The sequence below is a fragment of the Diabrotica virgifera genome, chromosome 5 (genome assembly GCF_917563875.1).
Source record: "Diabrotica virgifera virgifera chromosome 5, PGI_DIABVI_V3a".
Taxonomy (NCBI): Eukaryota; Metazoa; Arthropoda; class Insecta; order Coleoptera; family Chrysomelidae; genus Diabrotica; species Diabrotica virgifera.
Genome location: NC_065447.1, coordinates 75,472,988 through 75,491,704, shown reverse-complemented (window position 1 = coordinate 75,491,704; position 18,717 = coordinate 75,472,988). Strand labels below are relative to the sequence as shown.

Sequence of the window (18,717 nt, the reverse complement as noted above, 5' to 3'; positions counted from 1 at the left end):
TACGATAAGAATTGCCTAAACCGCTTAAGCATTACCTTACGTTAGGATACGGTTTTCGATCTCCCTAAACTTTAGGTATTACTTATCGTTGACAGTCAGGTTATGTTTTTACAATTTTGACTAATGTACTTGTGACGTTTGTCAATAATTTGATTCCTACCTTAATTTTTCTGTTATTCTGTAATATTAGGTATATTAGTAGTTGTAATTTTGTATTATCTTTTATATTAACAATATAATATGTGTTGGAAAATATAAAAAATCATTTGGAGTTTTTTACAGGTCTATTGACAAAATTATGGATGATAGTCTACCTACTACCTAACAAACTAGTGTTGTGTTTCAAATCCCATTCATGATATCACTAAAAGTGTGTCATTAAAAATTAATAATAAAAGAAGCAATTTTCAACATATTTATTTTAAAATTATATTAACGACAATTCAACTAACTTTAATTTTTCGTCATAATACTTATGTGGAATTGACAACTCTTTTATTTTCCTCCATTTCACTGTACATATTATACAAATAACATATACCCTATTCCAGTAAATTGCAAATTACATTGTTATTTATTGGAATAATTATTAGCGCCATTTACTTTCGTACTTCTTATGTTGCACAGTAAAATAATTGTTGTCGAAGTAATCCAAAACAGGCGTATGTTCGTGGAATGGCCCATACAAAACTTAAACAAACTTAATTCACAAATAACTAGCTGCTAAATAAAATAACTATAACAGTACAAAACTGAATAAAACCAACTTGGCAAACAAACAATAATGACAAATAATCGAAAAGTAAGGTAATGTCATCTTATTCTTCTTTTTATTTATCAACAATAGTTCAAACGTACCCAAGGTAATACCTAGGAAAGCATTTCCTAGATAAGCATTGCTTTTAGTTGTGAAACGCGATTGTTTCTAAGTATTGACTTAGGCAGTTCCTATCGATAAGAATTACTTAATAAAGCAACTATTTAGGTATCGTTGGTGAAATCGGGTGTAAGTCATTCTGAAAAAATGTTTTTTATTTATTTCCTTCGATTTGCCCAAACTTTTTGTCCGACATATAACTTTTTGCGTTACAAAATATAATTTGTACATAAACAAATCAAAATTAGCTTGCTATTTATCACCAACATTTTTGTCTATATCTTACATGTTTAGAATGTCCGACTAGGAAAATTTCCCATTCATTTTGTCCGACAGAACTTCCAATTGCTTTTTTAGCCTTTCATTAAACTCTCATGCAAAAATCAGACTGCTATTCATCACCAACATAGTTCCTGTGATGTGACATGTTCTACGTGTCGGACTCGTTAAAATGCCCAACCTTTTTGTCGGACAAACATTTTTTCATATATTATATAACGTTGGCTATTGAATAAACTTAAAAACAACTTGCTATTTTTCACCATCATAAACTTTCCAGGACGACACGTTTATCATGCTCCACCGTTAAAACTTCCCCTGTTTCAGTGTTCCCGTGCATCAATGTTTGTCCGACTAGACACCGTTAAGCTATTAACAAATTTTCAGCTTGCTATTAATCAACTTTTTTTTCTTACGCGGGATCCAGGTCTACAGTGTTGACATATGGATCAGAGGCATGGATCATTTCCAAGGTAAATGAAAACTTTCTGCTTATATTTGAACGAAGGATCCTAAGAGGAATATTCGGTGCCATCTGTGAAAATGGTGTCTGGAGGAGGAGGTATAACTACGAGGTACACCACAGATATAAACAAAAAATTGGTGGTAAAGACGTAGTATCCCTTATAAGAATAGGAGGACTAAGATGGGCAGGACATCTAGCAAGATCACAGCAGAACAACCCTTCTAGAAGATTCCTTATGTCACAACCTGTGGGAAGTAGAAATAGGGGTAGGCCAAAACTCAGATGGAAGGATGGTGTAGATGAGGATGGGAGAAAAATAGGCGCAGCAAACTGGCAACGGTTGGTAATGGATAGGACTGACTGGCGTATTAGACTTGGGAAGGTCGAGGCTCTTTCATAGAGCTGTAGCACCATTGATGATGATGATATTAAGTGACAACAATGGTGCTGAAGAAGTAAGGGAATAACTGACAAAAGTAAGCAGAATAGAGACAATATGGAGAAATAAACACTTGAAAATAGAAACAAAAACACGCGTATACAAATCTGTAGGTCTGAGTGTTATGACGTAAACCCTAGAAACAGGACTTAAACCACTCAAAAGAAGAAGGATAAGCCGACCTAGAAAGAAATGGAACAATAATATTTCAATAATACAGGGTGATTCATTAAGAATGTCCAATCTCTGAGTTGTAGATTCTAGACCTCAAAATATTAAGATTTAACCCAAATCACTTAGGTAAATAAAATGTGCCTCGTTACTGAGTTACAGGGTGTTCTATTTAAAAATTTAATAACCATTTTTACCCAGTACTTTAAAACTATTTGACATATCCTTGTCATACTTTGCATAAAGTGTAGTTGCCGTACACCCTACTGAATTATGATATACAAACGTTTCTGGCTACTACCAGAGGCGTACGACAGGGGACAGTGCATGGTTTACCCTTCCCAAATTCTAAAATTCTCTAAAACTAAGGATTTTATCGATACTAATGATGAGTATATTATTTGCATAGAAAGTATTGGAGAATCTAAAAATTATGCTAAAATGGCAATTTCATCAGTGGCGTAGAATTTGGGAAGGTTCACCCATTCATTTTCCCCTGTACGCCTCTGGTAGTAGCCAGAAACGTTTATTTAACATAAATTAGTAAGGTGTGTAGTACCTACACTTTTTGGGAAGTATGATACGGCCATTTCAAATACTTTTAAAGTACTAGGTACAAAAATTTTTTAAAATTTTTAAATCAAACATCCCTATCACATAAATATTAACAATTTGTATCCAGTATTTTAAAAGTATTTGACATATCCATATCGTACTTAGCAGAAAGTGTAGATACTGTACAATCTACTAAAATATAAACCTTTCTGACTAGTACCAGATCCGTACGACAGGGGGAAGTGAATGGTTGACCCTTCCCACATTCTACGCCACTGGCGGAATTACTTTTCTGGTGCAATTTTTCGATTCTCCAATACTTTCTATGCAAAGAATATACTCTTCATCACTTCATCCGTACCGATAAAATCATTAGTTTTCGAGATATTTGAACTAGTGTAGGAAACAGAGGTTGAACCTTGCAAAATGGACACAAGTCCGGTTTTATTTTTTTTTCTGGTATATCAAGGGGTGCTTATTATAAGACTAACTATTTCTGAAAAAATTTCGCCCCGGAACCCCCTTTTCACCCCTTTAAAGGGGATAATTTGTGGTTTTTGCGGAACGTAGCCCTTCCTATACCTTTTACAAAAAATTTCTTTGATAGAAATATGAAGAGGAGTATATTTTCTACGATTTATTTCCCGACAGCATCTGTCTATCATCCACCGTTTAGCGGGGGTGGCGCCCCAAAGTTGACAAGTTTTAAAAAAAGATGTTTTAAAAAAATATATATTTTTCCCTATCTGTAACGGAAATTAAGAAGAAATCCACCGGCAATTATTCACAAATAATTGATTGATTTTTTGGTATAGATTTCACTTAAGGGTAATTTTCCTTTTTTTAATTACAGGGTGTTACATTTTAAAAAACCCCTTTTTATACTATCTGAACCGTTTATCCTAGAGTAAAAAGACTGTCAGCGATTACCCATGTACTGGTGCTATTTACTAATTTGTATAATGTACCCCTATTTTTTCCCCAGTACCACCCCAAAAAAAAAGAAGAATTAATAAATAAAGTGATTTTCTTGGAATCCGTCACACACATGCCCTTTATTAATACGCTTCATATATCATTTTGTGCACATTATTATTACCCATGCATGGACACCAAAAGCGATTTCCTAGTGCAACCCCTGTACCCAAAAAAAAATAAATAAACTGGGGGTTTGAATTTTTTTTTGTTTTTTGCATTTTGATCCATATGGACATATGCTTCATCAATAGTGCTTTTCAAAAATATATATGGTTATTGCAGTATCCCTGCGGAAACCACCCCTATCCTTGAAAATATACTGCAGAAACTACCCCTATCCCTTGGCGAGCATTTTTTTACGATTTTCTCATTACCTATGCATTCTTTTTAAACAAAACTTATACAAGGTTAAATACCACTATTTACTCTAAAAATTAGGACCTATTCATTTTTTTCGTTACCGTTACCGCAACCGTTACGGCACAGTGGCGCCGTAAACCTCATATATGCTTTGGCGGGCTCCAGTTTTTGTTTCTTTTCATCATCTGTTCATTTTATTGATAAAGTACTTATGTAAAATAAAACAACACAGTGTTATCTACAAATTATGACCTATGCACATTTTACATTCTTTGCTCCCCAAAGCCACAGTGGTGGCCCAAAATAAATTTTTGCATATTTTCGCCACCTACACGCAGTTTATTGCATTAATGCTACCTTAATAGCACAATATTCACCCCTAAGTGGTCGCTAAGCAGTGGTGGATCCAGGGAGGGGTGATGGGGGCGATCACCCCCACCGCTCTCAAACCAAGTGATATTATATTTAAAGAATATAAAAATATTCATTTATTTTTATAGAAATACTTATATTAATATCATTTTTATAAGAATGACTTTTTATGCTTTAGCGACAGTGACGGTTCCAGCATCGTTAAGAGGGCGGTGCCAATTTGTTAAATTTCTATAAAAATAAATGAATATTTTTATAATCTTTGAATATAATATCACTTGGTTTGAGAAGGGTGGGGGAGGTGATTACCCCCATCACCCCTCCCTGGATCCGCCATTGTTTAGTGACCACCTAAGGGTAAATATTGTGCTATTAAGGTAGCATTAATGCAATAAAATGCGTGTAGGTGGCGAAAATATGCAAAAATTGATTTTGGGCCACCACTGTGGCTTTGGGGCGCAAAGATTGTAAAATGTGCATACGTCATAATTTGTGTTACACTGTGTTGTTTTATTTTACATAAGTCCTTTATCAATAAAACGAACAGATTACGAAAAAACAAACAAAAACTGGAGCCCGCCAAAGCATATATGAGGTTTACGGCGCCACTGTGCCGTAACGGTTAACGGTTGCTTATACAAAAAAATGAATAGGACCTAATTTTTAGAGTAAATAGTGGTCTTTAACCTTGTATAAGTTTTGTTTAAAAAGAATGCATAGGTAATGAGAAAATCGTAAAAACATGCTCGCCAAGGGATAGGGGTAGTTTCTGCAGTATATTTTCAAGGATAGGGGTGATTTCCGCAGGGATGTTGCAATAACCATATATATTTTTGAAAAGCACTATTGATGAAGCATATGCCTATATGGATCAAAAAGCAAAAAACAAAAAAAATTTCAATCCCCCTTTTATTTATTTTTTTTTTGGCTACAAGGGTTGTACTAGGAAATCGCTTTTGGTGTCCATGCATGAGTAATAATAACGTGCACAAAATTATATATAAAGCATATTAATAAAGGGCATTGTGTGTGAAGGATTCCAAGAAAATCACTTTATTTATTAATTCTTCCTTTTTTGGGGTGGTTCCGGGGAAAAAATGTACACCAGTACATGGGTAATCGCTGAAAGTCTTTTTACTCTAGCATAAACGGTTCAGATGGTATAAAAAGGGGTTTTTTAAAATGTAACACCCTGTAATTAAAAAAAGGGCAATTACCCTTAAGTTAAACCTATACCACAAAATCAATCAATTATTTGTGAATAATCGCCGCAGGATTTCTTCTTAATTTCCGTTACAGTTAGGGAAAAATATATTTTTTTAAAAACACCTTTTTTTAAAAACTTGTCAACTTTGGGGCGCCACCTCCGCTAAACGGTGGATGATAGACAGATGCTGTTGGGAAATAAATAGTACAAAATATAGTCCTTTTCATATTTCTATATAAGAAATTTTTTGTAAAAGGTACAGGAAGGGCTACGTTCCGCAAAAACCACAAATTACCCCCTTTAAGGGGGTGAAAATGGGGGTTCCGGGGCGAAATTTTTTCAGAAAAAGTTAATCTTATAATAAGCAACCCTTGATATTCCAAAAAAAAAAGTTAAACCGGACTTGTGTCCATTTTGCAAGGTTCAACCTTTGTTTCCTACACTAAACTTAAAAATGAAGGGGCACAATACATTAATCAAAATAGCTATGCCGTTTCATTTTTAACTTCAAATTATTTGCATAGAAAGTATTGGAGAATCGAAACATTGTGCTACATAGCAATTCCGCCAGTGGCGTAGAATTTGGGAAGGGTCAACCATTCACTTTCCCCTGTCGTACGCCTCTGGTAGTAGCCAGAAAAGTTTATTTATCATAATTTAGTAGCAGTACAATTCCTCTTAACCGGTCACCTCGGGACTTCATACCTGGCCGGTTGCCGTTTTGGCCGGTTAATCCGAAGTGTACTTTACTTGCATACATATGTACATATAAAAAAATTAAGAAGTATTTTTTACATGCATAATGTATGTATTTACATACATTAATGTGCTACATAGATACATCAACAAATATGGACAAGTTTAAAAAGTAATTATTTTTTTAAAAAGTCTGTAATTTTCTTCTGCTTTTTAACCTTCAATGAATTTCTGTATGCGACATCCCTCCATTTTCTAATCACCAAAACGTCTAATGCTGTTGACTCATGTTGCTGCTCAATGTATTTTAATGCAATTTCCATTGCATTTTTGGCTTTTTCGTGAGAAACCGTTTCCTCTTCTTCAACGTCACTACTCTAATCATATTCCTCTGGTTCTTTGGTTGCTACATCTATGATTTCGTCATCATTTAAAAATTCATTTTCAAGCTGATCATCACAGTTTATCATCCAATTTTCCACATCTTCTGGCTGTAATGCTTCGTTACCCGATAACTTTTGAAGGTCTTGTACAGTGGATTTGTTTTCTTCTTCTTCAGTCCCTGCAATATTCGAGATCACTACTAGATTCTCAACATCTGGCCAAAGTTTTCTCCAAGATTTAACAAAAGTTGAAGAGGGTATTTCTTGAAATGCTGTAGGTAACATATAGATAACGTCTTTGATATTGATATTTTTGATGACTTCTAAAAGAACTTTGTCTTCACTCTCCGAATGTTGCAGAATTTCAGAAACAAGTTTATGCCTGTATCGTCCCTTTAAGCTTTCGATCAGTCCTTGGTCCATCGGTTGCACTAAGCTTGTCACATTAGGAGGAAGAAAAACTAATTTTATGTCATCTACATCGCAGTCATGAGGGTGGGTTGGAGCATTGTCTACCACTAGAATTGATTTGATAGGCAAGTTTACACTTTTTAATTTTTTTTTTAAGTTTTGGAACAAATTCTAAATTAAACCACTCTTTAAACAAGTCTGAATTCATCCACGCTGATTTTTGTGACTTATAATAGACCGGATGGGAAGATGGACTCAAGTTTTTGAATGCTCGTGGTTTAGCAGACTTGCCAATAACAAAAAGAGGGATTTTGTGAGTCCCTGTTGCATTCGAAAAAACGGCCACTGTTATACGTTCTTTGTTCTTTTTAAAGCCAGAAGCAGACTGTTCATGACTGCCTAGAAAAGTTTCTGGTAACATTTTAATGTTTAGCCCGGTCTCTTCCATATTATAAACTTGTTCTGGAGATAATTGCTCTGTTTCAATCATTTCACCAAACTTTAGTCTTGAATTCTGTCGCACCAGAAGAATCAGCAGACAGTTTTTCTCCACTTACGTGTGCGAAGTGAATTCCGTGTCGCTTCTTCCATCGATTAAGCCAATCATCACTTGCCACAAATTCGCCTCCATTATTAATCTTGTGGTGGATAGCCAAAGCTTGTTCTTTCAAAATTGGGCCGCCAATCGGTGTACCTCTTCTACGTTCCTGAAGAAACCAGATCCACAAAGCTTCATCGACTACCTCGCAAATCGGTTTTTTCTCGTACAACGGCTACCCAGATTTTTATCAGATTCCATTTTCGAGCAAAACTCCTCAATGGACCGTCTATCTCTTCGCCAGTCATTTACCGTGCTTTTTCTAACATTAAATTCTGCACATATTTTCGCCACTGATTCACCATTATCAATCCGCTTTAGCACTTTTAACCGTGTCTCCATCGAAACCACAATTCGTTTACGCTTTGCACTCATTGGGAAAGTATGTTATGTACGTGCGTACCCACAGCAGAAACAAACCAAACTGATCAAAACGACAAGTACACAGTTTATCGAACGTCGCGAAAACACGTCCACACAGTAAAGTCGATTGACTGCTGTTTCATGTTTGCCGTCGGTTACCGTCCGGGGAAGCCGAATCGCCTCGCCGCGCCGGTGAATTTCTTGGCGTTCGGCTGTTGTAAACAGGCCGGTTAATCCGTCGGCCGGTTAATGCGAAGCCGGTTAAGAGGAATTATACTGTAGGATGTACAGTACCTATATTTTCTGCCAAGTATGACAAGGATATGTCAAATAGTTTTAAAGTCCTGGGTAAAAATTAAAAATAGTTATTAAATTTTTAAATAAAATTAATTCAGTAACGTGCCACATTTTATTTAAATGATTTGAGTTAAATCTTAATATTTTGAGGTCTAGAATCTACATCTCAAAGATTTGACATTCTTAATGAATCACCCTGTATAAAAGAAATTGTTTTAAAAAATCATACAATAGGAATAAATTACAAAGAAGAAGAATCAATTTTTAGCTACTTGTATCTCAACAACTAAGTTCTTTAAAGATTCATGTTCGTATATCAAAATTTATCCAATAGAGAGAGCTCTCTGGTACAGAGCATCGGTCGTCGAATATAGAAATATCCTATACAGGTTAACTATTTAGTGGGAAATAAGCAACAATTAAATTGAAAAAATAATTTTATTAACATTTCGAAGCCCAAATCGGGTTTCGTTGTCAAAATACAAAATACTATTAAAATAAACAAAAATGTTGTTGCTAAGTATTTTATTAACGCTTTTGTTTATTTTAATAGTATTTTGTATTTAGACAACGAAACCCGATTTGGGCTTCGAAACGTTAATAAAATTATTTTTTCAATTTAATTGTGGCTTGTTTCCCACTAAATAATTAATCATAAAAATTCCACAAGGACATAACTTCAGAACAACATCCTATACAGGGTGAGGCAGATAAAAGTCCTATTAGAAATATCTCGAGAACTAAAGAAAACAGAATCATGAAAATTAGAATGAAGGGGTTTTGAAGAGTGATCTCTTTATTGAAAATATTTTCATCGATTTGCTACTTCCGGTTATACCGGAAGTTGCTTATAACTTCGTTTTTTTAAATGGAACATCCTGTATACTTTTACATTTTTGGATTCTCCTGGATGTCTTCTTTCTTAAAATATGAGGTTTGGTAATGTTATACAGGGTAGTTTAAAAGATAATTACGTTTTTTTCTTAATTTCCTAGCAAAATTCACACCCTGTAAAATTGTAGTAGTTTGACATCAAAAACTCTATTTATGTTCAAATTATTTTTAATATAGTCTACTATTGTTAAAAATTGTTAGTATAGCTAAATGTTGAATTGTACTATACAGGGTTGGTCGAAACTCGGAAAGAGTATTTTCTGAGTTTTCTTAAATGGAACACCCTATATTTTATTATTGTAATGAAATGATATTTTAGGCTACTTTTTTATTTCTTAAGCATTCCCTATACCTAACTGCTCTAATTTGTGAGTTATTGGTGATTCAAATCAAACATTAATTTCAACAAAAAATACGTGAAATTTTATTAGCTTGGCCGTGAAAACATTCAATCATAAATAATTTTTCGGAAATAAATACATATTAATCTAGACTGATCTTTAAAATTGCCGATAATGGTTGAGCTATCAAAATACCTACGTAGTTAACATTCTTGGCGCGATTAACAATTAAACACAAATTAAAGCATTTAGGTATGGGGAATGCTTAAGAAATAAAAAAGTACCATAAAATATATTTTCATTACAATACTAAAATATAGGGTGTTTCATTTAAGAAAATTCAGAAAATCTTCATTCCGGGTTTCGACCAACCCTGTATTCTAAAATTTAACATTTAGCTATACTAATAATTTTTAATAATAGTAGACTATATTAAAAAACATTTTAACATAAATAGAGTTTTTGATATCCAACAACTACAATTCTACAGGGTGTGAAAGTTGCTACGAAATTAATAAAAAAACGTAATTAGCTTTTAAACTACCCTGTATAACATTACAAAACCGCATATTGTAAGAAAGAAGACATCGAGTAGAATCTAAAAATGTAAAAGTATACAGGGTGTCCCTTAAAAAAAACGAAGTTTTAAGCAACTTCCGGTATAACCGGAAGTGGAAAATTGATGAAAATATTTTCATTAAATAGATCACCCTTTAAAACCCCTTCATTCAAATTTTCATGATTCTGTTGCTTTTAGTTCTCTAAATATTTCTAATAGGCCAGTTATCTGCCTCACCCTATATAGTCGTACCAGTTATCTAAGAGACTAATTAATATTCAACTCAGCGGGGTGATATTGTTTGAGGTTTGTAATTCCACAAACAAGGGATCTGTCTATTTTATGAAATGATCTGTTTATGTAATTTCACATCTCGAACAAAAGCACGCCGCTTATCTGAATATCAACCCTTTCGTTCATGAATTAAATTTCTTTAAACTAAAAGTATGATATTTGCAACATAGCGAGAATGATTTATTTGCGAATTTTTGATATTTTTTACATTTTTAAAATGCTCAGTTTGGTCACTACAAGATGTCCTCATTTGAGGATATCGTGAGCCAATTGAGTAAAAATATTAGATATTTTTTTTTAAATACTGACAAAAAAAACTAAAGTATTTTATTCAGTAAGTAATGTATCGTATCTTACAAAACAATTTTTTTTTACTTATACAGAAATGAATATTGCATTGTATACACACTGTATAGAGTCATATAAGTAACTACCTATATAAATAACTTATTAAATTTAAACAAATTAAATATTTTGTTTAAAAGCTGTTAGATCTCAGCACAAGTACTTATTGGACGGAATAGGATGTCCATAATCGGGGACAATCTGTTACAAGAGTACATACAAGAAATTATAGAGTAGGTTGTCCTCAATTGAGGAGACGGTAAACGAAAGGATTAATAAGTCCCGTAGATAGCTGGTACTAATATACAATTTTTATATACTATACAATTTATTATTACCTGAATAGTGATGATGATAATCAGCAGTTCTACTAGCTGCCACTAGCAACGCTACTATCAATAATACACTATTTAACGTGATAACAATTCCTTTCAAAAATATAGGTTTCTTTAAATCGATTCGGTTATGGATATGAAGTATCATATACACCATACAAGTAAAAATAAAAGTAGCATGTGCACTGGGAAAACTTTTCCTTCCGTCCATTTGTCCGTGATATTCGCCCTCGCAATTATCTATATCAGTGCCATACCTAAGGAACAAAAATATCAGATTTAAGGCTGATTTATCTTACGACGGGGCGACCGGGGCGTGGACGGCAAGTGCCGTAGAACAATAGAAAGCGCACGTTCCCGATGTCGGCCCGTTCCGTTGAATGATAAACTAGCAATGCTTTTCATATTAGACGATTCTTAAACGTGCCGTGTAAGACAGCCGTGTCGTTCACGTCCCCGTCCTAACATAAATCCGGCCTTATAGAAATATTAAATTTATATTGAAATTATTAATGGTTGATTCAGGATGCTTAGAATAGCATGGGCACAGAAGAAAACAAACAAGGATATTTTGCAAGAAATGGGCAAATAATACGAAATAATAAACACAATAAAAATAAGAAAGAAATGAGAAGTCCCATATGGAAACAATAAATCTGAAACCTCTTGTGGAACCAATTTCTGGGTATATTCTTAAACCCTGCCTTTTACAATTTATACGGCAAGGAAATGACGAATAAAGGAGGCGAAAGAGACTCTACAATATGCAGTCACATTCCGTCTATTCGTCCAGGAACAAATCCAACGAAGGTTTGTTCCGTGTACTCAAAATATGAGTAAAATGAAAAATGAAAGGCAGCTTATTTATGTAGGTCATGAAATTCGCATAGAAAAAGATAACCACATCGTTGAGCTTCTCCGTCTTATAAGACTGACTTGGACAGTAGGGTGGGTCGTTTTTATACTTTTTTTTTAAACTTCAAAACGCCTGTAGTTGAAAAAGTTGCTATTGGTAAAATTAACTTGTACAAATTTTTTTAAATTTTTTTAAATTTTTTTCGTCACTATTGGAGCCCCCCGCCAGCCTCCTCAAAAAACAAAAAAGAATTAAATCAACAAATTAATTTCACTGTATTATGAAATAATGCAATATGGTTCTCTTATTACCTAAAAAAATATTTGTAATTTTTAAATATATTTAGGCCCCCCGCCAGCCCTTAAAACTTGGTACGCACGGAGAGCTATACTATTCGCGGTGTGCAAGTACTTGGAAGGGAAACGAGAAACGACCGTGCGCGAGTCGCGGACAAATATTGCAACTATCTTAAATAATTCATATTGTCAATTGAAATTGTCAAATTGACGTATATTTCATACCTTCTGTCATTGAAGCCGAAAAATTATATATTGCTCCACAATATCGATATGATATGCAATTATTATATAAAGGTAAATTTAATTAATTGTATTTTGCTTGCTGTACTGCATTTTAATAACTAATTTTATTTACTACATACAATTGTTTACGTTTGCATAACGTAACCTGCATCTTATTTTTTCTTCTTATTATTTTTTTGGACTATGGCCTTGACAATTATCCAGTAACCAGGACTAATATAATTGGCCAATATAATTAAAAGTGCGAATAAAAGTACAGAGCGTAGAAATAGGGGTCGCTTTTCCGAACTTGCACGGTCCCAATAATATAATAGTATATTATATCATATCGCTCTAATAGTAATGAGTGAGGCTGCATACATGGAACTAATGCTTCCGTGTGTGCAGGCTCACTCATTACTATTGGGACCGTGCAAGTTCGGAAAAGCGACACCTATTTCTACGCTCTGAACTTTTATTCGCACTTTTAATTACATTGGCCAATCATATGGTCCTGGTTACTGGATAATTGTCAAGGCCATAGTCCAAAAAAAATAATAAAAAGAAAAAATAAGATTTAGGTTGTGTTATTCAAACGTAAACAATTGTATGTAGTAAATAAAATTAGTTATTAAAATGCAGTATTGCAAGCAAAATACATTTAATTAAATTTACCTTTATATAATAATTGCATATCATATCAATATTGTGAAGCAATATATAATTTTTCTTCTTAAATGACAATAGGTATGAAATGTACGTCAATTTGACAATTTCAGTTGACAATATGAATTATTTAAGAAAGTTGCAATATTTCTCCGCTATTCGCGCAAGATCGTTTCGCCTATCCCTTCCAAGTACTTGCACACCGCGAATAGTCAGCGATATGATATACTATACTAATATACAGGGTGATTGATTAGTAGGGTAAAGCTCAATAGCTCCGCTATAGTAATAGATAGCGATAAAAGTTGATAACAAAAATTTTAGCCACCTTTGAGCTTCACATTACAAAATTAGTTAGAATGTTACAGGGTGTTCAGTAACACAGTGGCAGACCTAACTTATGTTTTTTTAAATGGAACACCCTATATTTTATTTTATATTCGAAATCCTGTTAACTTCTCCATCACAAAAATATAAAGGTTTGTAATGTTATACAGGGTATTTACAAAGTTATAACCAATTTTGTATGAAAATAGGAACAAGTTCAACTCCCTGTATAAATAAAAATACGCACAACAGCAATGGTTCTTTATATCAAATACAGGGTGAGTCAAAACGCAAGTACATTATTTTCTCAGTAATGTTACATGGAACACCCTGTATTTTATATCATTATTGAAAAGTAACATTAACGTACTTTAATTTTTATATAACATTCCCTATGCCCAAATTTATTAGTTTTCTAGATACTTTCATTTTTCAGAGCAAATTATTTTAGGTGTTTAAATTTATCTAAATTTTAAGTAAGCCATGACTGAATTGACAATTGAAGATTACTGATTATAAATCCGGTAATAAATGTAACACTGTAGCAAATAAAGAAATAAAAATAATTTATTAGTAATACATTTTACAAACAAAAACACAACCACTACATGCAACATTTTTGAAACAATTAAAAACTATCTTTTTATGTAAATGCAACAAATATACAAAGAAAATTAATAATAAATTTTACAACAAAAAAACACACAAACACAAAATACAATATTTTGTGAAGACAATTAAACACTACTTTTGTATGTAAATGTAACAATGTAACAAATGAAGAACGAAACATAATTTATCAGTAATACATTTTGCAAAAAAACATGTTTGAAAAAATTAGAAGCTGCTTTTAATAAAATATTTTTAATATTTAATTACATAAGGTGTTCAAAATTATCTCCTAACACATTTATGTACGCCTAAAAACGATCATTGAATGAGCTACTTACTCTACGGAGCATTTGTAAATTAACACATCGAAATACACTTTGTATTCTATTTTTCATCTCATCCCTTGTTGTTGGAGGCATTTTATAACCTTCATTCTTAAAGTAACCCAAAAAAATCAGTCCAGTTTATTAAATTCTGGTGATTTGGGTGGCCACGCTACTGGTCCATTGAAAAATGAAAATATCTCGAAAACTAATAAATTTAAACTTAGGGAATGTTATCTAAAAATTAAAGTACGGTAATGGTACTTTCCAATAGTGATATAAAATACAGGCTGTTTCATTTAAAATTACTGAGAAAATAATGTACTTGCGTTTTGACTCACCCTGTATTTGATATAAAGAAAATTAGCAATATCGACCATTCTTGAAAATTTTGACAATACGTTAAAAAATATGGCATTAATAAATCATTGTTGTTTTGCTTATTTTTATTTATACAGGGAGTTGACCTTGTTACGATTTTCATATAAAATTGGTTATAACTGTAAATGCCCTGTATAACATAACAAACCTTTATATTTTTGTGATGGAGAAGTTAACAGGATTTCGAATTTAAAATAAAGTATAGGGTGTTCCATTTAAAAAAACATAAGTTTGGTCTGCTACTGTGTTATCGAACACCCTGTAACATTCTAACTAATTTTGTAATGTGAAATTCAAAGGTGGCTAAAATTTTTGTTATTAACTTTTATTGCTATCTATTACTATAGCGGACCTATTGAGCTTTACCCTACTAATCAATCACCCTGTATGTACATTATACTATAGCTCCCCGTACGTGACAAGCTTTGGCTAAAAACAATCAAGTACTTTTCCACTTTGGAGCAGCTCTTCGCTTATTTTGTGGTTTAAAATATACAAAATAACCTAGAACTCACCACGGGGAGGTATCTGCCACTGCCCATCCATCCACCCAACCATATGAGCAATTTTTAATTTCCTACTTCATAGTCTGATTTGTTATTAAACTTTGGCATGTTGCTTCTAGATGCTATAAATAGTTGTACGTATCCAACCATCCCTATTAGTAAACCCACATATGGCCAAAGATGGCTCCGTCACTAATTTGACACCTCTTTGACCAGCCTGTGTATGGCAGGAGAACTTCCATAAATCTCCTTCTGGATAGCTACCAGTTTTAATAAATTCTTGAATGTCTTCATCAGCCAGATTTTTCGTCATTAGCGGCTCCGATTATCTGCACTCTTGCCAATTTATTCAATCAATCTAGGATTCCGCTTCAAAATTATTGAACTTGGGAATTTACAATTTTCTCGCAGTGTTATTCAAATTTATAAGATTTTATTTCGCTTTCGATCTGCACTTTAATATTCTTTTGTATCCTAATTTTCTTATATGACTACGTGAGTCAAAAATCATCGTTAGTAAAATATTTTCAGGATGGCCATAAAAGCCATTTCGTTGGATTATAGTGTCAACTACAGCTTTTAGTTCGTCACTTAAATATCTGGAATATTCAATTAGCTTCCAAAGGTGAAGAGTTCCAAATGTACACACTGGTACAGTTTTTATTAAAAACCAAACTTAGCATATACTCTCAGAATATACTCTGTTAAAATTTTTAAACTAGGCGGAGGATTCTTTACTGCAATGTAGCCCTCAAAATACGATTCGCCGTAGTTAGCCATCTTCCATGAGATAATTTTCCAGGAAGATTATTCGCTAAATTATTTGGACAGTTTTATGAAGATATGGCAGTGCACATCTGGTATAAATATTTTTGATTGCTGCTTAGTTCTTTTAAATTTACCTCAGGCAACTCAACTTTGAATTTTTCGTAGCACACAACAGGTAATCGCTCATAAGTTTCAATAAGTTTGTCGATAGAACACGAGAATGATAGAGGTCCTGTGGTATTTCCGTCCAGATATCTAACCAAATGTCGCAGTGGCAATTCGTTTGTATGTAGTTGACATATTTTCCATTGCAAGGGTCGTTTATGACGTACTCGCAATTCTATAAAATGTATTACACAACCGTGGGGCCCAGTGTTAACGACAGTACCACCGCAGCCAACAGCAGTTAACTCGCTAATTGACACCTATTTTCTGTTAAATAGTTAAAAATCGTTGATGCTATGGTCTTTGCAGTACCATTTTGAGGTGTTACGTGCCCTCTATAGTCGCTACCAGGTTCCTTCAATAACACTTTAAGTTCTTCGACGGTGGTTTTTCTAGATGACGATTCTCCCTGTTCTTGAATGTGAATAGTTTGATTTTTGCGACCATCAAAATAGAGAGCTTGCAGACTAGCATCATCCTTTATGTTTTTTTTTGTAAATCAAGTCGTTGCCTTTCTCTTTGTCGATCTAATTTAGACTTGTCTATTACATAGACTTGTCATTTTTGGATATCAATCCAATATCTTCAAGAACTGCACTAGCGATCATTGCTCCTTTTCTCCTCGATAATCCAGTTCGGTCTATTGCAGTCAAAGGTAGGCGGTGCGTAGGCGTAGAGTGTTTAGGGGTATTAGAGGTCCTTCTGGACCTGGACAAAACCTGGCGGTGGGGTATAAGGTTGTTTAAATTAAATAAGTATTTTTTTAAATGAACTTTAAAAAATACGTGAAATTTTAAGTGAAATTTAAAAAACTAGAGAACCGACCCACCCTATTGGGCAGCCTTCGGCAAGCTGAACCATATTTTCAAATCGTCTGACATACCAATATGCCTTAAAAGAAAAACCTTTAATCAGTGTGTTTTGCCAGTGTTGACTTACGATGCGGAAACGTTGACCATGACAATGAGAACAGTGCAGAAGATCCGTGTATCTCAAAGGGCGATGGGGCGTCCTATGTTGGGCGTTTCACTACGAGACAAGATCCCAAACCGCCAGCTACGACAAAGATCAGGAGGGGCTGATGCAGTAGGGAGAATAGCAACAATGAAATAGAACTGGGCAGGTCACATGGATCGAATGAAAGATAACAGATTGACAAAGCGGATACTGACATGGAGATCAAGAGATGAAGCCAACCCAAGCAGAGGTCGTCCACCATAATGAATAATAATCATGAACTGATAATATAAAATGTTGTCATAGGAATTGGATGCAAGAGGTACAAGAGCGAAATATATGGAAGCAGTGGACAAGCGAAGATTGAATGATGACACTATATCTTCTATACTTTGAAAGTTTATGTTATTTTTAAACTTACCCTTCGGGAAAACATCTGAAATAAAAATTAGGCCTTGGTCTGCCGACACTTAATTTTAGTACAGCAGTCAACAAAGCATCAATACAATATCCTAATGTCAAACCATAAACACTACAGATTATTTCTGGAATCGTCTCTCGGGCTTTTCTATATAATATATAGTGCCCTGAGTATATAACAGATGGGACGAAAATCATGGTAGCATACAAATATCTTCTGGGAAAATAACTATCAACAGAGGGATAGCGATACATCCACAATTCGTCTTCATCTATGTGACGAATTACTGGAGTAAATTTCTCTAACCATCTAAAATGATACATTTATTTTCACATTAAAACATAAACATAAAGTCTATACATTGTATAGTTTCTACGGCTTTATCTACAATATTAATTTAAAAAATCATGTCTTTTTCATATTTCTGTTTGTAGCGGGAAAATCTCGAGACGAATAAACCATAGACATACACTAGTGGCCAAAATTCTGAAAACTTTACAAAAATTTTAGTTTTGTTAGCAGCATTCATCTCGATGAAACTTGTTGCATTCGATTCGTAAAAGCCTTAGGAAACTTTGTGAACTAAAGTAATGATGACGAAATGAAAATTGCATTATTGAACAAGGAAAATGCATTTCGCACAACGCCCATCGCCGATTTTGCAGAGGAAATATAGCATTACATCTCTAATTTTTTAAAAATAAACCGGATCGATATGAAAACTTTTGAATTCGATTCGGGAGATCTACAGGAAAAAAGATGACCTATTGGCATGAGGGACAAATGAAAATTGCATTGTTGTAGACGGAAAAGGCATTTTCCACCTACTTCTACCGAAAGTATACTTTTCCGGACCTGATTGTAGGGAGCAAAGTCGCACTTTTCCTCCCTAGGGAGTAAGAGTACTTTTCCTCCCTAGGGAGTAAAAGTACTTTTCCTTTCTAGGGAGTAAAAGTAAAAGGGACGTCATAGTATGTCATTGATGAAATAACTT

The 18,717-nt window shown here is 33.8% G+C and overlaps 1 protein-coding gene across 5 annotated transcripts in view; it reads right to left on the bottom strand.

The window, feature by feature from the left end:
* Positions 1 to 18,717, bottom strand: part of LOC114326687 (phospholipid phosphatase 5-like) — a 43,770-nt gene that overhangs the window by 11,933 nt on the left and 13,120 nt on the right. For all 5 annotated transcript variants that reach the window (XM_028275097.2, XM_028275100.2, XM_028275102.2 and 2 more), the window contains 2 exons: positions 17,724 to 18,032; positions 11,224 to 11,477 (listed from right to left, as the gene is read on the bottom strand). In XM_028275097.2, the coding sequence (XP_028130898.1) occupies positions 11,224 to 11,477; positions 17,724 to 18,032 (563 nt within the window). The remainder of the gene's footprint in view (positions 1 to 11,223; positions 11,478 to 17,723; positions 18,033 to 18,717) is intronic.